General features: G+C 41.8%; 1 protein-coding gene across 1 annotated transcript in view; it reads right to left on the bottom strand.

Moving 5' to 3' along the window:
* F13A1 (coagulation factor XIII A chain) overlaps window positions 1-25,152 on the bottom strand; it is a 111,859-nt gene that overhangs the window by 20,884 nt on the left and 65,823 nt on the right. The window contains exons 8-12 of the mRNA XM_087707504.1: window positions 21,803-21,906; window positions 17,764-17,852; window positions 15,018-15,171; window positions 12,616-12,897; window positions 256-416 (exon numbers count right to left, since the gene is read on the bottom strand). Coding sequence (XP_087563630.1) covers window positions 256-416; window positions 12,616-12,897; window positions 15,018-15,171; window positions 17,764-17,852; window positions 21,803-21,906 — 790 coding nt within the window. The remainder of the gene's footprint in view (window positions 1-255; window positions 417-12,615; window positions 12,898-15,017; window positions 15,172-17,763; window positions 17,853-21,802; window positions 21,907-25,152) is intronic.

Genomic DNA, 25,152 nt, shown 5'->3' with positions numbered 1-25,152 from the left:
CCTAGTTAATACTGAGAGCAGACACCAAGCCACTGTGACTTGAAATCTGGTAGCAACTACCCTGGCTTTAATTATTTTAAGAAAATTATTTAAAATCCTTTCCTTTCCCTGAGGAGACTGGTGAGGCCCCGCCTCCCTTGCCTCTAGTGACTGCACGTCCCTGCTTAAATTGGGCACGACTACTAAGACCAAGATTCAGAATATTGGCAGCGCTCATCTTCTTGTCTCTTCGCTCATGGCTGCTTCCAAACTGACCTTGAGGTGCAACGCAGGGATTTTCAGTGAAACGGTCTTCTGCCGGGCCAGGATCCTTTGTAGTTCATTGACACGGGCGGTGACGAAGAAATGTAAGGAAGCCTGTTCCAGCAACTGGCTCATGTAGTCGCTCGACTCGATGAGCACCTCGAGAGTTTCGTCTGACAGGAGGAACAAAACAGAGAAACGCCACTGAAGCCTGTGCAATATACGGGTAGCTGCCAGTTATTATTCCTGGCGCTAATTTATGCCACGCTGCTCCAGATTACATCAGGTAGAATAAAGATGTTGCTTGCAGAAGGGTCCATTGCAGGAGTGGGTTTCTCGCCCCGTTCCAACCGGTTCGGTTGGAACGGGGCCGGCGGCGTCCTCGTGCACGCGCGCGGTGCACGCATGCGTACTAGCGTCTGCGCGACGCTCCAGCTGCTCCTGGAGGATCGCGCAGGTGCTGTATGCGCCCTGCGCATGCGTAGAAGCGCAGAACTCGTCAAAACCGGGTAAGGACCGCGGGCGGGCGGGCGGGCCCTTCGCCGTTCCCGGAAGTTACTTACTTCCGGGTTCGCCGACCAACCGGTTCGCAGGGACCGCCGCGAACCGGTTGAAACCCACCCCTGGTCCATTGCTTTTCAATATGCAAAGAAACATCTAAGACAGTGTTTCTCAACCTTGGCAACTTGAAGATGACTGGACTTCAACTCCCAGAATTCCCCAGCCAGCATTCGCTGGCTGGGGAATTCTGGGAGTTGAAGTCCAGACATCTTCAAGTTGCCAAGGTTGAGAAACACTGATCTAAGAGCTGGAGTTTGTTCTCCCTGCTATGATTGAACAGAATAGCCAGACCTATATCTGATTCCCTTCCACCCACACAACGAACAGTGTTTACCACAAACTGCTGGTGCTAGTGGAAATATAATTCCCGAAATAGGAAATATTGCATTAAATAACTACTTTGGATCTTACTGAGTTACAGTATTTTCCACACATCCTTCGCTTGGCAGAAAAATCCCTTCTGCATGAAATTGCCAATTCAATCCAGCCTCTGTTTCCATTCCCAGCTATTTGCAAACCACATGTTTCCTTTGTGACAACAAAGTCTAACGGCTTCTGTACATTCATATATTTATTTACTAAACCAATTTATATAGCCACCCAACTCATACACAGTGTTCTGGGCAACGGACAACATTTGGAAGCGATCCTTCAACAGTGTTGGAATAAAAAAAGAAAATAATAATACTACATTAAAAGCCGAAACAGCTAAAGATTCCTTATGTGTTTCATTCATCCATTGGGGATGAGATGAAGGCAGCATCATGGGGACATGGCGGAAAAAGAGAGACTGCCAGGTACAAGGGGATGAAAGCCATTTGCCTTGCAATGCACTGAGCCATTTAAGTGTGTGTGTGTGACAGAGAGAGAGAGAGACAGAGAGAAAGAGAAAGAGAGAGAGAAAGACAGAGACAGAGAGAAAGAGAAAGAGAGAGAGAGAGAGACAGAGAGAGAGAGACAGAGAGAAAGAGAAAGAGAGAGAGAGAAAGACAGAGACAGAGAGAAAGAGAAAGAGAGAGAGACAGAGAGAGAGAGAGAGAAAGAGAGAGAGAAAGAGAGAGAAAGACAGAGACAGAGAGAAAGAGAAAGAGAGAGAGACAGAGAGAGAGAGAAAGAGAGAGAGAGAAAGAGAAAGAGAGAGAGAGAGACAGAGAGAGAGACAGAGAAAGAGAGAGAGAGACAGAGAAAAAGAGAGAGAGAGAGAAAGAGAGAGAGAGAAAGAGAGAGAGAGACAGAGAGAAAGAGAAAGAGAGAGAGAAAGAGAGAGAAAGACAGAGACAGAGAGAAAGAGAAAGAGAGACACAGAGAGGGAGAGAAAGAGAAAGAAAGAGACAGAGAGAAAGAGAAAGAGAGAGAGACAGAGAGAAAGAGAAAGAGAGAGAAAGACAGAGACAGAGAGAAAGAGAAAGAGAGAGACAGAGAGACAGAGAGACAGAGAGACAGAGACAGAGAGAAAGAGAGAGAGAGAGAGAAACAGAGAGAAAGAGAGAGAGAAAAAGAGACAGAGAGAAAGAGAGAGAGAGAGAGAGAGTGAGAGAGAGATTATTTGTTCTTTTGGAATCGGAAAGTAGTTTGCTAATAAATCTTTCTTGAAGCTACTGGGATCACCTGGAGAAATCTGACATTTAAAAGCAATCTCAGAAGGGCATTTAAGAGCACCAATGTTCTCAAAGAGCAGTGCTTGTTCCAGCAAAAAAAAAAAAAAAAGGTTCTACGGGGTTGTCCAAAATGTTTCAGTCCCCCTAGAGCATTTGGATCCTCTCTTGTAATACAAAGCAGAGCCTCATTCTGCTAAATTCTGTCCTAAATTTGCATGGCACCTTGTCTATGGTTTACCATGATTTATTTATTCAACCCATTTCCCCAAGTTTATATGATATACTGAACCATAAACCAACAAGTTAAAGTTAGGGTAGGGCATCTTTGAGGTAGCAATAGCAATAGCAATAATAGCAATAGCAATAGCAATAGCAATAATAGCAATAGCAATAGCAATAGCAATAGCAATAGCAATAGCAATAGCAATAGCAATAGCAATATAGGAATAGCAATAATAGCAATAATAGCAATAGCAGTTAGACTTATATACCGCTTCATAGGGCTTTCAGCCCTCTCCAAGCGGTTTACAGAGTCAGCATATCGCCCCCACAGTCTGGGTCCTCATTTCACCCACCTCGGAAGGATGGAAGGCTGAGTCAACCTTGAGCCGGTGAGATTTGAACCGGCGAACTGCAGTTAGCAGTCAGCTGAAGTGGCCTGCAGTACTGCACTCTAACCACTGCACCACCTCGGCTGTTAAGTGGATGCATTTAACAGCTGTAATTAACTTTATAGAAATAGCAATAGCAATAGCAGTTAGACTTATATACCGCTTCATAGGGCTTACAGCCCTCTCTAAGCAGTTTACAGAGTCAGCATATTGCCCCCACAGTCTGGGTCCTCATTTTACCCACCTCGGAAGGATGGAAGGCTGAGTCAACCTTGAGCCAATGAGATTTGAACCGCCGAACTGCAGATAACAGTCAGCTGAAGTGGCCTGCAGTACTGCACCCTAACCACTGCGCCACCTCGGCTAATAGGTAAGGCATCTGAGGCTAATCTGGATTTTTGCAGGCCAGATCTGATAGGCCTTGTTTGTGATTTGCTCATTGGTCTCTACCAAGGCTGTGGTTTGTAGAAATAGGAAGCTTGGGGACAACCAAGGGTTAATCAGGTACAATAGCCAATAGCCTTGCTGTTAACTATGGTAGCTGTGCTTTCTGCCGAGGTACATTTCAGCTACATCTGAAGGGCTGAATGGATGGAATCAGTGACGTGCAGTCAGGGGAGGCTGAGGAGGCAGAGCCTCACCACTGTCATCATGAAAAGAAAAAAAATGTAAAAGGAAAAAGGCAAGAGCTGAGGTCAGGCTGAGCTAGTTGCTGCCAGAGTCACCGTGGATGACTCTGCTTAGTGCTTCACTGTTTAAAAAAGCCACCAAAAAGCGCCCTCTACAGGAGAAGGCAGGAGAACGCCGTGCCTCATCTAGTCTGACTTTAGGCGTTTTATGATCACTCGAGCAGAGTTAAGCAAAGGTGTGTGTGTGTGTGTGTGTGTGTGTGTGTGTGTGTTTGAGGGGGGGAGGGAGGGAGAGAGGGAGGAAGGAGGGGAAGGGAGAAGAAAAATAAAAAGAATGAAGGAAACTTATTTCGCAAAGGAGAAAAACAAACGCTGTCACTTTAAATCGGAACCGAGCATGCCTGGCTGTGGAACTCTGGGAGTTGAAGTCCACAAGTCTAAAAAAAAAATTGTGTCACTGCCTCACCAGCCATAAACCTCACCGCACGTCACTGGATGGAATATATCGCTTCCTCCTATAAAACGATCAAGGATTCCCCAAAAATTTTTGGTTTCACATATTCCTCCTATACTTTGTTTCAACCACTGTTTATTGAACAAGTCCTGAGGACCCTAATTTATAATACTCAATTATAAATAATGGTTTAGAATGTGAAATAACTGAGTTCAGAAAGTACTAGCCAGTACAGTACATGTTGTTACACAGAATGTCATTTAGTTAGACTGGGACTTGCTTGGCTAACAGGCATCAAAATGCTGGAGGCAATTCTGGCTTAGGCCAGGAAGAGGACACTTCTCAGATGGAAGAAACAAGGTATGGACCAAAACTAAAATCTATATTGCAAATTGAATAAATAAGAATGTTTTCCCATATTTATTTAGCTGGGATGTTAAGACACACACCTCTGAACCTAGTGGGATTTATTGTGCTTCTGAGGCAACATGTATTGCAGGAGCTGGGTCCCAACCAGAGGTGGTATTCAACCGGTTCGGTCTAGTTCACCCGAACCGGTAGCGGAAATCGCAGATGGGCCTGCCCACTTACCCTGGCTCTCCGCCGTCCTATTTAGTCACATTTTTTTAGTCCGGGCGCATACACAGAGGGCACATATGAGCTAAGTGCATGCATGGGAGACCGGGTGCATGCGTGGAAGTGGCACATACACCTGTGAAGCGAGTGGGGTGAACCAGTGGTAACAAAATGTGAAACCCACTGCTGGTCCCAACTCTTGACAACACCTCCCCAAGCAACCTTTTTGCTGTCTCCTGAACTCCTTCCAACAGTACAACAAAAAATTTCCAAAACATGGTAGAATGGGTTTTGAGAGGACACATCTCCCAACAGCCTGTGCCTGCATTCATGGGTGAATGGACACAAGGCAGAAAACATCCTGCAGAAGGCTACACACCGATTTCCACTGCTTAGGACACAGATCAACCTCCAAGTGGCCTCGATGCAGGGGTGGGTTGCTAATCCCGTTCCAACCGGTTCGGTTGGAACGGGGCCGGCGGCGTCCTCGTGCACGCGCGCAGTTCATGCATGCGTCTTAGCGCCTGCGCGATGCTCCAGCTGCTTGCGGAGACTCGTGCAGGCGCTGTATGTGCCATCCAGCTGCTCGCGGAGAATCGCGCAGGCGCTGTATGTGCCATGCGCCTGCATGGAAGCGCAGAAGTCTTCAAAGGCCAGTAAGGAGCGCGGGTGGGCGGGTGGGCCCTTCGGCGTTCCCGGAAGTTACTTACTTCCGGGTTCACCGACCAACCGGTTCGCGGGGACCGCCGCAAACCGGTTGAAACCCACCCCCTGCCTCAATGACTCTAAAAGAATGCAAATGACCGGCTGCCTGCAAGGAGTATTCATCCTTCTGTTCCCCACCATCCAGTCAGAACTGAAGAAGCTTCTTGGATGAGAATTGAAATGTCTTCAAAGAAAAACAAGACAAGTTGCTTCTTGAAAAAGCACCTTTGGGACAACCATGTTCTGGATGACTGAGAATCTCCACAGGCATTTTTGAGAGGAGGAATACATAAAATCTGTAGCCTAAAGCACAGAGTATTAAGAGTATTGGGAATTGTGCTGGATAATCCTATTAGGAATCATACTGGAAATCAGGGAAACCTATTAGAAGCTGGATTTGGCAGGCCTACGAGGAGTGGGCAGCATCAGAAGCAGTGGTGGGTTTCAAAAATCTTTTGAACCTACTCTGTAGGTGTGGCCTCCTTTGTGGGAGTGGCTTGCCGGCCATGTGACCTGGTGGGAGTGGCTTTTAGAATACCTTTTAGAATCCAGCGCTGAATTTACCTAACTAATTTATCTAACTAATTTACCTAACTTCATTTGCTCATTGGATGTTAATTGATAGGTTTAGGGCCAAAATCTAGAGGAAGAGAATTCATTATGAGTCAGTGGTGGGTTTCAATTTTTTTTTAACCTACTCTGTGGGTGTGGCCTCCTTTGTGGGAGTGGCTTGCCGGCCATGTGACCTGGTGGGAGTGGCTTGCCGGCCATGTGTTCTCTCTCTCTCTCTCTCTCTCTCTCTCTCTCTCTCTCTCTCTCTCTCTCTCTCTCTCTCTCTCTCTCTCTTTCCTTCCTTTTGTCTCTCTGTCCCTTTTTCCTTTTTTACTTTCATCTCTCTCTCTCACTTTTTCTTTCTTTTTTTCTTTTTTTCTTTTTTTTCTTTATTTCTTTATTTCTTTCTTCCTTTCTTTCTCTTCCTCTTTCTCTCTCTGTGTGAGTCTGTGTGTGTCAGTGGTGGGTTTCAAAAATTTTTTGGAACCTCTTCTGTAGGTGTGGCCTGCTTTCCGGGTCCACTGGTGGAACCTCTTCTAACCGGTTCGGTAGATTTGACGAACCGGTTTCTACCGAATAGGTACAAACTGGTAGGAACCCACCTCTGATCAGAAGGTACAAATCTTAATCTCTTATCTTGACAGCATTATATGTGAAGTTCTAACTCTGTATTGCGAGGTTATGGTATAAAACGTTGTGCTGCTTTTTTCTCCTGTTGTTCCATCCACATCAAAACAGAACTCTTGAATTCCTTTTTATTGCTACTTGCAGGCAGTATCTGACCCAGATTTCTAAGGCAGTCGAAAGCTGTTTGATGTGCCCCCCCTCAGCTGCAAAGGAATTACACAGAGTGCCTGTAAGTCTTAACCTTGAATAAGACTCTGGAGCAGTCAACTCTCTTGGAAAAGAGAAAAGAAATAAATGAGCTGGATGACACGTGAATCCCATTTCAAACTTCCCAAAAGGGAATGCAAGGAAACTGTGTCAAGTTACGTTTGTATTCAGTCCTCTGTTGAAAGAGCCATACGTTGACTTTCAAAATCCTCCATCAAATCTGTGCACAGAGAAATAGGATGATTTCTCCAAATGCTTCCAGGGTAAGTAGACATTTCTCAAGAGCAGAATTCCCTTCATTGGCAATAGAAATATACTATCCCAATTCTATGGTATGTATTGTAGGAAGTTATCACCCAGCCCTCTCCCAGAAAAATGAAATATCCTAGGAAATATTGAAAAGGCAGAATATTTCTTTGGATGTGAAAAAGGAAGAAACATGTTTTAAAAGACAGAATGGCTGCCTGTAGCTTCCTGCCCATCCCCACTTTGTCAATGGGCCATTAAGAAGGCCGAGCCAGTCCACTTTACATAATAAAGGCTTCTCCACTTCAGCTCCAGGGGGTGGGTGGGATTAAAGCATGATAATATTGGCCCCAAATGACCACATGGCATCTGAGAACTCAACCAAACCTGGATTCAAAACACAGCCTAGAGAGTTGCCCCTGCATGGCCCTGTGGGAGTCTGACAACCAATCAGAATACATTTCTTACACAGGAACCGGAAACAGAGAGGTGGGACTGAACAGGTTATAAAAAGCCTAGCAAGCCCCTCCCTCAGCCCTTTTCCATTAGTTGGCAATTGCTAAAATCAATCCCACGTGAAAAAGTATTCAAAGCCTTCTATGATTTTAATTGTCTATTTATTCCTGCACATTGTAATATTTATTCATTTACATATCTCTGCTTTTCCACTGTTGTGCAAACACAATTCCAGCAGCTGCTAACATGTGTGTAATTAAATATATATTATACTCCCTTTCAAATAGCCCACAAAATATTTCTTGTTTTAATTCCACATCTTGCTTTACGATTGCTTCTAACCACTAACTTCTGAATAGCTACTTGGACTGACCTAAGTACTAATTCATAATTTCATATCTGGTCACATGGGCGGCAAGCCAATCCCATCCAGTCACATGGGCAGCAAGCCACTCCCATCCGGTCACATGGGTGGCAAGCCACTCCCACAAAGGAGGCCACACCCACAGAGTAGGTGCCAACAATTTTTGAAACCCATCAATATATATATATATATATATATATATATATATATATATATATATATATATATATATATGTGTATGTGTATGTGTATGTGTATGTGTATGTGTATGTGTATGTGTATGTGTATGTGTATGTGTATGTGTATGTGTATGTGTATGTGTATGTGTATGTGTATGTGTATGTGTATGTGTATGTGTATGTGTATGTGTATGTGTATGTGTATGTGTATGTGTATGTGTATGTGTATGTGTATGTGTATGTGTATGTGTATGTGTATGTGTATGTATATGTATGTATATGTATGTATATATATATATATATATATATATATATATATATATATATATATATATATATATATATATATATATATATATATATATATATATATATATATATAATGTGTGTGTGTGTTTTTTATTTGTGCTGATAAATAAATAAAGGGAGACTAGTATAGATCTATTTCAAGCTATTTAGCTCTCATCAGCTAGCCATACCCTTACTGGGATTTGAACCTGGGCTATATTGCACACTAGGCATACTAGGCAGAGATCTTAGCCATTAGGCCACAGGCTCTTATCTGTTTATCAGCAAAGCCAGGGTGAAAGGTATCTATTAGATTTTTTTTTTTTTACAACCCATTTTTTTTACAACCCATTTTTTACAATATATATATATATATATACACCACTAGGCCCACATTATATGTTGTTTGAAATAGAATTCATATAGGAAGACTCAGTCTAATGATTTCTCTTCCTCTAGATTTTGGCTCTAAACCTGTCAATTAACATCCAATGAGCAAATGAAGTTAGGTAAATTAGTTAGGTAAATTAGTTAGGTAAATTCAGAGCTGGAACAGGTATTAGGTAAATTCAGAACTGGCACAGGTATTCTAAAAGGATATAGATTGATTGCTCATAATGTATGATTCTCCATTTGATTTTTGTTAGATACGGGTTGCAAGGCCACCAACTGAAGGGCATGAACGAAATGATCATAAAAATCAGGAAGAGTTGTTTATTTCAAGACAAGAACTGACCTTAGAATTGATGTGTACTTTTATCTAATAATTTCACAAGATCTCCCAAAATCGGTTCAGATTACACTTAGAACGAACTGTTCCTTTTCTGAGCAAGTGAAATAATGAGAAGAAAAGAGACAGCAGAAGATGGCAGGTGAGTAATAAAAGGAGGTATAGACATCTAATTTAGACCCTGTTGGCCTTGCCCTTAGCCAGGATATCCAAACCTTGATGAATTGTTCCTGAGAAAATGCCAGTGTCAAGAAGTGAATTTTTAGCCAGGGTACTAGGAGTTCCTCTTAGGGAGATGGCAGTTCAAAAACGTGATAAACAAACAAATAAACAAATGAACAGACATGTTAATTGGAAGAAGAGATCTTTTCAAATCTTGGCGTATAAGGAGGAAAGAGGTTAAATAATAGGGTAGCAAGAATCACAGTTATTATTCATTGGCATGTTTTTAAATAAAACAAATATAGCAATATTAATAGTGTGTGTTAAAGATTTTTTTTTTAAGACTCACGGAATATTTTCCCTTGGAAGATACTGATACATTCACATCTATAAACTTTGCCACATACACAAAACATCCTTGCATGCTTTGAATCTTCCAAAATCACAGCTCCTATTCATAATCATGGTAGGATTATCTACCATATGTAAAACACAGCGGAAGTCATGCATAGGTAAAGGTAAATATTCCCCATATATGCTAGTCGTTCCCGACTTTAGGGGGCGGTTTCAAATATTCCCCATATATGCTAGTCGTTCCCGACTTTAGGGGACGTTTCAAAGCTGAAGAGCCAGCGCTGTCCGAAGATGTCTCCGTGGTCATGTGGCCGGCACGACTAAATGCCGAAGGCACACAGAACACTGTTACCTTCCCACCAAAAGTGGTTCCTATTTTTCTACTTGCATTTTTACATGCTTTCGAACTGCTAGGTTAGCAGAAGCTGGGACAAATAACGGGAGCTCACTCCATTATGCAGCACTAGGGATTCGAACTACTGAACTGCTGACTTTTCTGATCGACGAGATTAGCGTCTTAGCCACTGAGTCACCACGACCCATTTGAAGCAAAGGTTTTGCTATATAATTAATTTTTAAAAGTTCTGAAAAAAACCCTCTCCGTTTATCTATGTTAATTAGTATGTGTGTAATTAAAATACAGTCACTTTGGTCCATCTGTGGATGTGAGTTTCAATACCAAAAAGAATCTACACACTACAGTAGTGTTTATTTTTAGATTGCCAAAAAATATTACTCTGAACACGCCAAGAATATTGCACATTATACGATGGGTTAAACATGGAGCAGATGGGGGAGCCTGTCTCAGGCTTTTAAGTATTCTCCTGCTGTGCAAATAAATATTTAATGTGAAAAGGGACCTTCACAAGACCATCAGTCAGATTCCTATTTAATTTCTAATTAGTGCGTTTTAAATTTATAATTAGTATAATTCCAAGCACCGGTACACAGATCTGGAAGTAATAATCAGTTATCTTCAAGCCCCTTCTCAAACCCCATCATCAAAGTTAACACTGTACATGTCTGGAGGTAACCAGGCCTGCCTCCTTCCTGTTGTGGAACAAATGTATTTAAGCACTTGGTTATCTACATCATTTTTAGATTTAATTAAACTCCCCAGAGCGGTGCTATCTCAGGCCACGGTGTGAAATTTTAAACCAGGGGCATCTTGCTGCTATCTGTCACGGGCACAGATGCTGTTCCTTTCTGCTACTACACTCCAGCAGCCAGTTGTTCTGATGATTTTAGGAGAGATTGGTGTTTTGTATACGAAACTTGGAATTCATCCTGCTACATCTGAGCTACAAAGTTGAAAACCCCAGGCTCTGAATGTCTAAAATATCACTGCTGCCCTATTACGGATATAAAACAAATCTATGGCAAAGCTTTTGGGGGGGAGTGAAATGCTGGACCGGGTCACGGCCACGATGCCAGAACTGAATGAAATCCGCTGATCATTCCTTTTCTTAAAATCTAGAAAGAAAAGGTCATTTCTTTGAGAGAAATGTCTCTGCAACAGATTGTATGTACATTTCTGAGGCCCTTACGCAGTGGTGGGTTTCAAAAATTGTTGGAACCTACTCTGTGGGTGTGGCCTCCTTTGTGGGAGTGGCTTGCCACCCATGTGACCGGATGGGAGTGGCTTGCTGCCCATGTGACCGGATGGGAGTGGCTTGCCGCCCATGTGACCAGACATGAAATTATGAATTAGTACTTAGGTCGGTCCAAGGAGCTATTCAGAAGTTAGTGGTTAGAAGCAATCGTAAAGCAAGATATGGAATTAAAACCAGAAATATTTTGTTGGCTATTTGAAAGGGAGTATAATATATATTTAATTTTACACTTGTTAGCAGCTGCTGGAATTGTGTTTGCCCAACAGTGGAAAAACAAAGATATGTAAATGAATAAATATTACAATGTGCAGGAATAAATAAATTGACAATTAAAATCAAGAAGGCTTTGAATACTTTTTCACGTGGGATTGGTTTTAGCAATTGCCAACTAACGGAAACAGAAATTAGAAATCCAAAAGTATGAAAGAAAACACCAATTATGTAAGGAAAGGTCCCTAAAATGTAGAAGGAAATATTACTAGATCATTATTAATGCGTAGATAACTGTGGGACATTACACGCCCACCAGTGGTGGGTTTCAAAACATTTTGGAAGCTCTTCTGTAGGTGTGGCCTGCTTTCCGGGTCCACTGGTGGAACCTCTTCTAACCGGTTCGGTAGATTTGACGAACCGGTTCTACCGAATAGGTGCGAACTGGTAGGAACCCACCTCTGCCCTTACGGCAGGAAAGTTCTACGGTTAAAGAATAATAGTCATACCCAAGTTTTCTTACGGGGGTATTTAAAACTACATAAATCAGCAGATGTTGTATAAAAAAAGCTATATAAATTTAAAATGCCTGTTAAAGAAAACAGTTGCACGTTTCTTGCCAGAGTTTTAAAAGCAAAACGGAGGAGAATACTGCCTTGCAAACGTAAACAGTAAAAGATATTGAATTGTTAGTGATCTACATATCCCTAACTCCCATAGGAGTTTTGATTCAGTCCAGGGCCATCATTTTATAAGCTCCCTTCTGCTTTCTAAAATTAGATAAGGAGCTACAAGAAGACTTTACTGATTCAGACCATTTGAAAATTCTTCTCAAGGCATAAAAAAAGCATCAGGAAATCCATTTGTTTCCCTTACCAGCGCAATTCTATTTCGACTATTTTCAAAACCTTAAACCATTTAAATCAATTAATTAAATATTTTCTTGTCAACAACGGAAGCTTTTTATGCAATGTCAATTTCTGCAAAAATTCTGCAAATTTTGAATAAATGCATCCTTGTTCTCTTATCTTTAATCCATTGTAAACCTTCAAGAAGTGTTGGGATGCATTAATCTTATCCAATTTGCTGTCCTCCTGATGTTTGGATTTCAATTCGCATAATGCTAAATCAGCATGGTGAAACAATGAGGGATTATAGAAGCTGACATTCCTAGTCAATGCCAAGTCAGAGAAGGGCTTCCATATTTGAATAAGTTGCCTTAGAGATCAAGGGACAATTATTGGCCTTACCTTTCATAGGTTCGAGGGTCACATCAAAACTGTCATTCTTGAATTCAGACTTTGGGACTCCAGTATAAAATACAACGTTGCCAGAAATATAAGCAGTTGCAGTGTAACGTCTGGATGTTTTGTTTCGGAAAGTAATTGTGACATTGAAATCACTGCCGAGAACGGAGTCTTCTATCACGACATTCATGTCAACCTCTGTACTGGAGGAGATGTCCTCGGTGGCAGCTTTTTTAACACCATACATTAAGGCCGTCTCCAAGGCCAGCCTTTCTTCCTCTGTGCCTGCAAAGTAAATAGATATTAGCGGCCACAATATGTAAATTACCAGCCACTAACTCACAACAAGGCTAAATTTTAGCTTATCCATGGCTTGATACAGAGGTGGGTTTCCATTTATTTTACTACTGGTTTGCTCGTGCGTGCATGTGCTCTCGTGCACGACACTTCTGCACCAGTGGTGGGTTTCAAAAATTGTTCGAACCTACTCTGTGGGTGTGGCTTCCTTTGTGGGAGTGGCTTGCTGCCCATGTGACCAGATGGGAGTGGCTTGCCACCCATGTGACCAGATATGAAGATGCCGACGACACTTGTCAGAACCACCTTAAATTACCTCACACACAGCACATAAGGATAGGATGTAAACTTGTTTTTTAAAAGGCATCTTTGGTTTGCGTTAAAACAACTTCAACACACGCAATGTTCTGATTGCACCACAAACGCAGTAGTCATCCTTACCTTTCACAGAGGCACCGAGTTTTATAAATAGGAGCATGATAGTGTAGAATAATCATATCCAAGGACCAGGGGTGGGTTTCAAAAAAATTTGGAACCTCTTCTGTAGGTGTGGCCTGCTTTCCGGGTCCACTGGTGGAACCTCTTCTAACCGGTTCGGTAGATTTGACGAACCGGTTCTACCGAATAGGTGCAAACTGGTAGGAACCCACCTCTGATGTGCACTCACACGCAACACTTCTGCACATAAGCAGAAGCGTCTGAGTGTGTGGGCGGAGCCTCCCACCACCACCATTACCAGTTTGCCCAATCCGGGTCGAACTGGGAGCAACCACTTCTGTCTTGATACCTAGAGATTTGCATACTCTTTGCTATATTGTGATCTAATTTGAACTCTACGAGCAGAAATACGCTGAAGACTACTTGAGATCCAAATCTTCTTCCCACCTTCCCTCCGTAATTTATTGGGCCTTCTGGTATAGCAAAAAAAGACCATCAATGACTAATTTAAAAGGAACCAATTTTAAAATGCAGTTAACAAAGCTGTCAGTCACAATGCTGGATCCACACAAATGATGAACTACAGTTAATATTCTCAATACAGTATTGGAAGTAGGAGAGAAGTGAAGGGAAATTTTGTGAGTGGAAGGCTTGTTTTGGCTTCCTTGTGTCATGCAGAAACTAGGAACATAGAATAGAATAGAATAGAATTTTATTATTTGTATGCTGCCCTTCTCCGGGAGGACTCAGGGCGGCGAACAATTCAAGAGGGGAAAAAGGGGAACATAAAAACGAAATACAAATAATAAAAATAAGCAACAGTCGCACAACCATACATGTCGAGAGGGGAGGGAACTCATCACCCCCAGGCCTGCCGGCAAAGCCATAATTCAACTTTCATATTTCCTGGTCATTAGTGACATGTGGCTTGGGAGTTAAAATCCAAATCTAAATTTGCAGTTTAGTGATGTGCTAAACAATGTTAGTGCACGATAGGTGAATATAATCAATATGGCTTGTACTGCGCTGCTTTATACCTGATTTGAAAATTAAGGGATGGCACAGGAAAACATAAAAAACAAATAGCTTGAATTATTATTGTATATGGCACAGAGTCAAAAAGATGTGAGCAAGCCTTGTGAACACATATTAAAGAAGATGTCGGAATGTTACATGAACTAAGAAACTGTGATTAACAGTTTAGAAAACAACTTCAAACTGTGGGTTTAAATTCCTTTTTTTTTTTTTAAATGAAGCTCCGAGCTATAATTTTCTCATGGATGAAACAGGAACTTACTTATTTACTTACTTATTCATTTACTTATTTATTTACCAGCCCCATCAGAAAAATGCACACAAATGCACATACGGCAAAACATGGATTATCTTGGGGGGGGGGGGGCAGCACTAGCCATTTGTACAGAGCAAGAATATGGAGAATGTTGATTATTCCACATCAGTTTAGGGAGCAGAGCACTGATTTTACAGTATGTTTGCTCTGTACCATTGGTCATCTGATTAGTTTTAAATGTTTTTGAGACTGCTAGAGTGGGAGAAAGCTGTGGGTGATTTCAAACTACTTGGTGAGAAACTAGGAGATAAATATAAAGGCAGTGTCAATGTTATATAAACGAATGGCTTTTTTGATTTAGATTTGCCACCTAATGTACCTTCTTTAAATTTGTACAGCTCAGTGATGTCCTTCGTTTTATTCGAACCCATTTCCTTAGTCAAAATCAACGTTCCAATCTGGGTTTTGTCAATATGTTGAATCACTTTAGACCCATTCTTCATCGCTTTTGAATATATAACATCACTGTTCACCTTAAAAAAAACAAACATAGGAAAAAATAAATCAAATGTGTTGTTGATTGACTCAAAACTCAGTATTGGTTGAAGAGCCGAGGTGGCGCAGTGGTTAAATGCAGCACTGCAGGCTACTTCAGCTGACTGCAGTTCTGCAGTTCGGCTGTTCAAATCTCACCGGCTCAGGGTTGACTCATCCTTCCGAGGTGGGTAAAATGAGGACCCGGATTGTTGTTGGGGGCAATATGCTGACTCTGTAAACCGCTTAGAGAGGGCTGAAAGCCCTATGAAGCGGTATATAAGTCTAACTATTGCTATTGCTATTGCTAGGTTACTGTCTCTCAGATTTTGGGCCCCAAATGTGAATTCTGGTCACATTTTGAGAAATTTGGCAAAAATCTACCCACAAGCAACCATTCAAAAATTCTGTAATGCTACAGTCCAAAGTTTTCTTCCCCCTCTAGGGCAAACTTTTTGCATGGAGGGCCAGATTTGATGAGATGAAAATGCATGGGGCTGACTATTCAGCCTGACATTCTTTGAACCATTAACATGAAATGCAAATGAACTATTTTACGAAACAAATAACTAAACTAAACAAATAACTCCACCAGGGAGAAGAGGCTGCGGGCCGCTCGAAATTTGAAAGCGGGCCGCAATTGGCCCCTGGGCCGGACTTTGAACATGCCTACCTGTTCTGACCCCACTCCGTACGGTGAGTCACGCCGACACAAGGTTACTGTTAGCCACACTTTATTCATAGTAATTACTCACGGACAAGACATTGGCAGCAACCCAGACTCCCACAGATAAGAGATACACACAAGAGCTTCTCCAGCTTAGTAAAACGGTTGTGTCCTGCAAAAGGTCTCCTCCCAAAGTCTCTTCTTATATACTCTCTTGGGAGGAGCCAAATCACAACCACCTGGGCCTGATTATCTCCTATGTCTCCGTAATTGCTGCCGGCGCTTCTCCGCCCTTCTCTGCCTGGCGTCCGGGACCAACTCCCTTTGCTCCTCCCCACTGCTCCAGGGCCTGACGTCAGGGAGAAACTCCCTTTGGCCTTCACTGCTGCTTCATGCCTCAGGCGCCTCCTGGTGGCCAACCAGCCTTTCTGGTCCCTGCTCGGAGTTTGAACCCTGCCCAGGGTCCTCCACATCTTCCAGAGCTGACTCATAGGGTCCCTCGCTATCGGAGTCCATCGGCAGCTCCAACGGCTCCTGCTGGGCCACAACACCTACCCTAGAGGATGGTTTAAACTAGGTTTTTACCAGCCTTGTGACTAGATTATCCATTGGCTCTTGATGCAAATTTTCTGAGGAGAGTTCTCTTTATATCTCTGCGTGGCTCACTGCTTTGGGCAGTAGCTCATGCAGAGATGCAGTCAGCAGGCGAAGTGAATGTGCAGGCTTCTCTGAAAACGGCATTTTTAAAATTCTCACAAATGCTAAATAATTTAGGAGAAACAATTCATAGTTTAGATGAGGGCCCACTTAAACTTCTACATAGGAAATATATTATCCCGGAGGCTTTATTCAGGCAGGGATTGGGATCAGAATTCCTGTTGCTAAGTGACACGGTTGTAAAATGCCATGTCCGGTGACCACTTTGAACAGAAATTCTGCCATTCTCAGCTGCTGTCATTCAGCAAATTCCATGCCATGCCACGCCACATCATGTGGTTGCCATTTGCGACTTCCTGCCAGCTTCTTCGTTGTCTTTGCTCATCGAAATCTGGCAAAGAAGGTTGCAAATGATGATTATGGGACTATGAGCTGAGGTGGCGCAGTGGTTAGGGTGCAGTACTGCAGGCCACTTCAGCTGACTGCTATCTGCAGTTCAGCGGTTCAAATCTCACCGGCTCAAGGTTGACTCAGCCTTCCATCCTTCCGAGGTGGGTGAAATGAGGACCCAGACTGTGGGGCAATATGCTGACTCTGTAAACCGCTTAGAGAGGGCTGAAAGCCCTATGAAGCGGTATATAAGTCTAACTGCTATTGCTATTGCAACATTGCAATTACGAGATGGTCGCCAAGTACATGGACTGCAATCATTTGACCAGGGTTGCTGCAGTGGCTGTGAGTATAAGAACTGGTTGTATGTACCACTTGTTGTACCACTATAGGTCACTGAACAATTGGCTCTTAGGCAAGGACCTACTTTTGCACTATGAAATAATACTAGACTAAGAGCCGAGGTGGCGCAGTGGTTAAATGCAGCACTGCAGGCTACTTCAGCTGACTGCAGTTCTGCAGTTGGGCTGTTCAAATCTCATCGGCTCAAGGTTGACTCAGCCTTCCATCCTTCCGAGGTGGGTAAAATGAGGACCCGGATTGTTGTTGGGGGAAATATGCTGACTCTGTAAACCGCTTAGAGAGGACTGAAAGCCCTATGAAGCGGTATATAAGTCTAACTTCTATTGCTATTACTGTATAGTAGCTACAGAATTGGAAGCAACATTTTTGTTGTAATAGATTAGGAAATCAGCAAGCTTTCCAAATGCTAGATGACCAACCAATAAAAGTGAATTTTAAATAAACTAACAGTAAAGCGTTCAGTCTCAATCATATTTTTACTGAGCCCATTTGAAGAAAATGAATAAAGGCTTACCTCTGCGAAAACAAAAGGGGCATCAAACTGGAAACAGACATGGCCATGCTTGATGGCTTGAACGGAAGCTGGACCACACCGATACATGCCTGGATGTGAAGAATCAAATGGTGATCCAAGGTCTAAAACTTGGGCTTTAATCCAGAACCCAACCATCCTCCTTGCTTAGTTACATCTGATGTCCGATATTTTAATACCCTCTACTCAATCAGCTGCCAGTTGAGACCATGGCAAACAGCAAAGCTTTGAAAAGCTACACAATTAAAGCAAAGTCAATATGAATCACATTTACCGATATTTGTTAAGTTCTTTGACAGCGATATACTGATATGCTAATATTTGTCTCTCCCAAAGAGCAAAAATAAATACTCATTACACATACATGATCTCTAAGATATATTTACATTCTGGGGGAAGATGCTCAGGTCATAGATGCATTTAACTTACGTGATAATTGATTTTCTGTCTTTCTGTCTTTCTTTCTTATTCAAAGTTCTGCAGGAACCTAGTACTAGTTACCCATTCAACGGGCAAAAGCTAACACAAGTGACAGCTAGGATATCTAGGACCATAAGGTTGTTTAGTAGATTTGGGATTGATGATATCATTTGCTCTGCTAAACTAAATGCCACCTAAATAATTTAGCATTGTTGAGGCCGTATCCTTAAATATATATCTCCAAGGAAGTAAACCTCTTAGACCTCATTTCTGAATAAGCCATTCTAATTTTTCTCATAGCCCAGAGTTGGCCTGTCTTTAACTTAGATGTCAATGACAAGCAACTTTGGTTTTTTTTTGAACATTTCAAAACTTATTTCTTAGACATCTGTAATTTCAGAAGTTAAACATATCCACCTCATTCATACATCATAGACTGGTAGGTTAAGCAAATCCAAGCATGTAGCTCAGTGGTGGGCTTCAAAAAATTTTCGAACCTACTCTGTGGGTGTGGCCTCCTTTGTGGGAGTGGCTTTCCAGCCATGTGACGTGGTGGGAGTGGCTTGCCAGCCATGTGTTTTCTTTCTTTCTTTCTTTCTTTCTTTCTTTCTTTCTTTCTTTCTTTCTTTCTTTCTTTCTTTCTTTCTCTCTCTCTCTCTCTCTTTCCTTTTGTCTCTCTGTCCCTTTTTCCTTTTTTCTTTCATCTCTCTCTCACTTTTTCTTTCTTTTTTTCTTTTTTCTTTATTTCTTCCTTCCTTCATTTCTCTTTCTCTCTCTCTCTGTGTGTGTGTGTGTGTGTGTTAGTGGTTGGTTTCAAAAAAAATTGGAACCTCTTCTGTAGGTGCGGCCTGCTTTCTGGTGAAACCTCTTCTAACCGGTTCGGTAGATTTGACGAACTGGTTCTACCGAACTGGTGCGAACTGGTAGGAACCCACCTCTGACGTAGCTGAATTGTGAAATTAGCAGACTTCATTTCTACCTGTATTAGAATCTGAGAGATTTTGCTCCCTGATTTCACAGGGAACTTACTTCAACTAATACAAAGCTTGTATCCAGCTTATTGTTTACATCTAATATTGTTCTATATCGACTATGCACTTGCTTTCAAGATTTGTTTCGTACTCATATAACAGTATTGGCAAACCTTTTCAACACCAAGTTGCAGAACAGGAGCAAGCACACACGGGGGGGGGGGGGAGTGGCGGAAACCGGAAGCTCAGCTTCCCGGTGCATACATGCATACCAGGGAACTGTTCTTCTAGTTTCCGGCACTCCCACTGGCATGAAGACCAGCTGGCTGACATGAAGACCAGCTGGCTGACATGAATGTGTGCCCCAGAACCCGGAAGAGCAATGGGCGACAGCTGGCATGCCCGGAGAGATGGCTCTGCATGCCACTTTTGCCACCCGTGCCATAGATTCGCCATCAACAATCATATAATCTGAAAATTTATTTAAAAGATACTGCACATCTTCAATTTATCTATCAGTTTTGCCCCTTAAAGCAGCAAGAAATAAGGAATGTACATGCATGTAGTCAATTGTAGCATTTATTTCATGTTTATCTGCAAGAGAGTCACTCCACTCCCAGTCTCAAACAAAAGCCACATCAACAAGAAAACAGATTTGGAGATTTCCTTAGATATAGGTATTCATCGACTTACAACAATTGAGCCCCCCAAAATTTGCTGCTGAGTGAGTCATTAAATGGATTTTGCCCCATTATACAACCTTTCTTGCCCCAGCTGTTAAGGGAATGCTAAGCTTTCCGCTGTTTATGTCTGATTCTTTATATTTTTAAGTTTAGGATTAGAGTTTGTTTGTTTTTTCATTCAGGATTGAGGGCATACTTTTTTTTTAAATTTAATTTAATTTTATCAATTTCATATATACATTCACAATTATATGATCTCATAACTGTTATTAATAATGTGTATTTATAACAATTTTTCCCTACTGTTGACAATATATTTGAAGAATATATTGAAGCCGTTATATACTAGTATATGAAGAATATATACTAGAAGCCGTTAAAGACTGGATGAGAGCAAACAAGCTGATACTCAACCCAGACAAGACCGAGTGGCTGTTGTGTTTCCCTCCCAAAAATTTGACCAACATACCATCACTCAGGCTGGGGGGACAAAACTTACACCCCTCAGAAAGGGCCCGCAACTTGGGAGTCCTCCTGGACCCACAGCTGACTTTTGACCACCATCTCTCAGCTGTGACCAGGGGGGCATTTGCCCAGGTTCGCCTGGTGCGCCAGTTGCGGCCCTACCTGAATCGGGAGGCCCTCACAACAGTCACTCGAGCCCTTGTGATCTCCAGGCTGGAATACTGTAATGTGCTCTAAATGGGGCTGCCCTTGAAGAGCATCCGGAGACTTCAGCTAGTCCAGAATGCGGCCGCGCGAGTGATCGTGGGCGCACCACGGTTCGCCCACATAACACCGATCCTCCGTGAGCTGCACTGGCTACCTGTTGATCTCCGGGTGCACTTCAAGGTCCTACTCACCACCTATAAAGCGCTCCATGGTAGTGGATCTGGCTATTTGAGAGACCGCCTTCTGCCAATTACCTCCCTGCGTCCCATCAGATCGCATAGAGTTGGCCTCCTCCGTATTCCATCCGCCAGTCAGTGCCGACTGGCGACTACTCGGAGGAGAGCCTTCTCTGTTGCGGCTCCGACACTATGGAACAATCTCCCCGTGGAGATTCGTACCCTCACCACCGTCCAGGCCTTCCGCACAGCCCTCAAGAACTGGCTAGCCCGTCAGGCCTGGGGATAAGTTTATTTTTGCCCCTCCCAAATGCTGAGTGAATGTTGAGTTTTACTGTTTAATTTACTTTTGTGCACATTTCTTTTTGTATTGTCCTACACTCCCTTTCCTTTTTGATTGTAAGCCGCCCTGAGTCCCCTCAGGGAAAAGGGCGGCCTATAAATGTCTAATAAATAAATAAAAAATAAAATAAAGATTGCTTTTTTAACATCCCATAGATCCATCTTATCTTACAACGGTCCTACTTCTTCTTCCCTCCCTCCCTCTTTCCTTCCCTCATTTCTTCTCTCCTACTCCCCTTCCTTCCCTCCCTCCTTCTCTCCTTCCCTCCTTCCTTCCCTCCTTCCTTCCTTCCCTCCTTTCTTTTCTCCTTCTCTCCTTCTTTTCCCCTTTCCTTTCCTCCTTCCTTCCCCCCTTCCTTCTCTCCTACATTCCCTCCTTCCTTCCCTCCTTTCTTCTCTCCTTCCTTCCCAGGATTGAGGGCATACTTATCCAGCATTTTCAAATTTGTCAGTCCAAACGTCTTGAACAGTTTAGAAGTAGTTATGTACAATTTGTAAAAGTGATTGGAAAGTGAGGTTAGTGTCCTTTAAATGTTCTCCACTGGGGTTTCTTTGTTTTGGTAAACTAGAACTTAGTCTCAGCTTAACTGGAGGACCTAAATTCTGATATTATAAGTATAGGAAAATGAGTAAAAAAAATCGTACAGATGTTGTGCCTTTGCCAGGTGGCAATTATTCTGCTACATGAGAATTTATCTAAGTAACAAGTCATGTTTTGCCCTGCACTGGAGACAAAGAAAGGAAAATATATGCTTACCGTCACTGTTTTCTTGAGGAGTGCTATCCACAGCTTGCCAGCCACCAAAACCAACAGGAAGATCAGGCCGGGACATCCAAGCTTCATTCCAGCAATGATAGTTCCTTTATGTAAGAAAATAACAACAAAAGGGTATTCTGGACTCCAGATGTGCCATTTATTAACTCTGAATAATAATAATAACAATACTTGTTCTTATAAGGATTTCTCCCTCTCCTTCTCCCTCCCTCCCCCTCCCTATATCATCGATCTATCTATGACACTTCTTTTTTTAAAAGTTTTTTTTATTTTTTAAAAATCAAAATATCAAATCAATCAGTGAACAGTATGGCACCTGAGTGTCATACATTCTAATACCAATAATGCTAATCGGGTTAATCCTAATCCTTGCATTCGATCCGCTTATATATTTCTAATAATAATAATAACGCATACTTGCATTAATTTATAGTCTCATTGTTCAATTATTCCACATTCTCTCTTGTTATTACTTTCATTTTGTTATATAAAAGGTCTACACCAGTGGTAGACAACCTGGTCCTTAAGAGCCAAGGTGGCGCAGTGGTTAAATGCAGCACTGCAGGCTACTGCTAGATCAGCAGGTCAGCGGTTCAAATCTCACTGGCTCAGGGTTGACTCAGCCTTCCATCCTTCCGAGGTGGGTAAAATGAGGACCCAGATTGTTGGGGGCAATATGCTGACTCTCTGTAAACCGCTTAGAGAGGCCTGAAGGCCTATGAAGCGGTATATAAGTCTACTGCTATTGCTATTGCTATTGGTCCTTACCGCCCACTAGTGGGCGTTCCAGCCTTCATGGTGGGCGGTAAGGGGTTTGCTCTAACTCTGCTTTATAAATTTTATAAAGTAAAGTTACTTCCCTACTTTATAAATCACCGTTACTGTGGAACTGGTGAGCGGTCAGAAAATTTTACTACTAACAGAGATACAAAAGTGGGCGGTAGGTATAAAAAGGTTGATTACCCCTGGTCTACACTAATGTTCCCCCTTTTTTGTTTCTTATTCTAGCTTTTGGTCATATCATCCTTTATTTTTTTTTAAAAAAAGCCCTTTCTCTTTCTTTCTTCTAACTTCTAATCATGTCACCTACTTAAAAAAGAAAAAAGGAAAAGAAAGAAGAGAGAAAAGAAAAAGTAATTCAAAACAGTAACAACACAAGAAACATCCCTCTATAATCGTACAGACGATTATAACCCTAACCCTAACCCTAACCCTAACCCTAACCCTAACCCTAACCCTAACCCTAACCCTAACCCTAACCCTAACCCTAACCCTTCCCCGCTTCAGTACTTTCTTTGCTATGCTTAACAAGAAAAATAGGAAAAAAGAAGAGTAAATCAAAACAACAATCTAAAAAATAAAAAAGGATATCACCTATCCATCGTCCCTTGCCCGCCTCAGAATTTGAATTGCTATGCTTTTTTAAAATTTGCCTCCCATATTCCTCTCTTAAATCTACTTCTTAACCCTAGGTATCTGTTGCGGCCCAGCAGGAGCCGTTGGAGCTGCCACCAGACTCCGACAGCGAGGGGCCCTCTGAGTCGGCTCTGGAGGATGTGGAGGACCCTGGACAGGGTTCCGACTCCGAGCAGGGCGCAGAGAGGCTGGTTGGCCACCATGATAACCCGCACAGCCACATTCTGGACCAGTTGAAGCCTCCCGGTGCTCTTCAAGGGTTTTCCCTCTTTGTCTGCTGGTTAACTTTTAAGAGAAGCACCACCATAGCCCAATGTGTTTCTCATTTGCTCAGAATATTTCATAGGAAAAGAGAGAAGGGGGCCTTATAAATGTCTTTCCGTTGGTTTATTAACGTAACAGAAAGAGCATAACTATGTTGAGGAAAAGCTGCAAGATAAGCTTCAAGAAAACGTTGAGCTGTGACAGAATAACACAGGAGGAGGAAATGCGGCTATTTTCTGGTTTTTTTTAAAAAAAATGTTCCCTTCCAGTACAAAAAAAAGCTAATTAAATTATTGAAGTATTGAAGCAGTAGTAACATTTCAGCAAATATGAAGTTTGTTAAACTGAGACTATTTAATTAATAATGGGCAGAGAAGAAAGGGGAACAGCAAGAAATCTGCCTCTTGACTAACGAGGCATTTCAAAATAGAAATGAAAGCTGGGCTAAGACAGAAAGTTGTCAGTCAGAGGAGTTGACAAAGCAGGATGCCAAGGAAAAAAGGATTTATCCAAAGAAAATGATGCAAACTATTTTTTTTAAAAAAATCATAGCTGGGAATGGTATGAGGCTAAATTATTTTCACAGAGCCTTGCTGATTGTGGCTAACAGAGAAAAATGCTTAGAGATGGGAACCTACAAACATGTTCCAATAAAAGGGAATATATGTAACTCAGAATTGGATTGCACAGTCCTTGAGCACAAACAAGGATTCCACAAACCTTTCTTCATTAAGGCAGAGATCTATAGCTCTTTCTCTTGTAATTCAGCTTATTCAACCATCTTTGACTCTGATGACCAACACAATTCTTTTGCTCCTATTTTGTCAGGTCTGAATGAGTTCTTGTTCTTATTTTCCAACCTCAATGTTTTGATGGCATTTTCCTGCTCATAACTGCAGATTTCATCACAAATGTCAGAAAAATCAGATAAACTGCCTAATCTTTGACCTATTACTTGCCTTTTATATGTACATTGTGAGTTTATGCAAAAGAAAAATCCCTTGTGTGTCCGATCACATTTGGTCAATAAAGAATTCTATTCTATTCTGTTCTGTTCTGTTCTGTTCTGTTCTGTTCTGTTCTGTTCTATTCTATTCTATTCTATTCTATTCTACTCTACTCAGAAATCAAATTATTGTTCATTAACTAAAAAACTATTAATAATGACCAAACCATTCACCATGTTTAATAAAATAGTTCAGAATTGGGCAATCTAACATCCCTCAGATATCTTAGATTACAAAGTCCAGGACATATAGAGATCTAAAATCTAAAAATTTTAGACTAAAACATGGACAGTTTTAGGAAACTTAATCCTGACATAAAAAAACATTATAGCCAAGATTGATCTGAGTTTAAATCCCATATGAGAACATTTTAAAATATTTATATGAATGATTATGGATCACTTCCATCTATGCAAAGACATTTTAATAAACCTAAAATAAATATTTTAATAGTAAAAACGTATTTCTGCGAAATCTAAAATATATCGTTTGATACACATTCTTTAACAAATATTTAAGATTGTTTTAAAGAACCGATTCAGGATATAGAAAACTATTAACAGTCCATCAACATCATGCTGCAAAACAATTTAAAGCAAGCTTTCCATTGAAGATAGAGAGCAAAGTAAATGAAGAAAAAGGACC

Source organism: Thamnophis sirtalis, unplaced genomic scaffold (assembly GCF_051295495.1).
Source record: "Thamnophis sirtalis isolate CommonGarterSnake01/CBP01778 unplaced genomic scaffold, rThaSir2_p1.2 scaffold_2, whole genome shotgun sequence".
NCBI lineage: Eukaryota > Metazoa > Chordata > Lepidosauria > Squamata > Natricidae > Thamnophis > Thamnophis sirtalis.
This window is presented reverse-complemented; position numbering and strand designations above follow the sequence as displayed.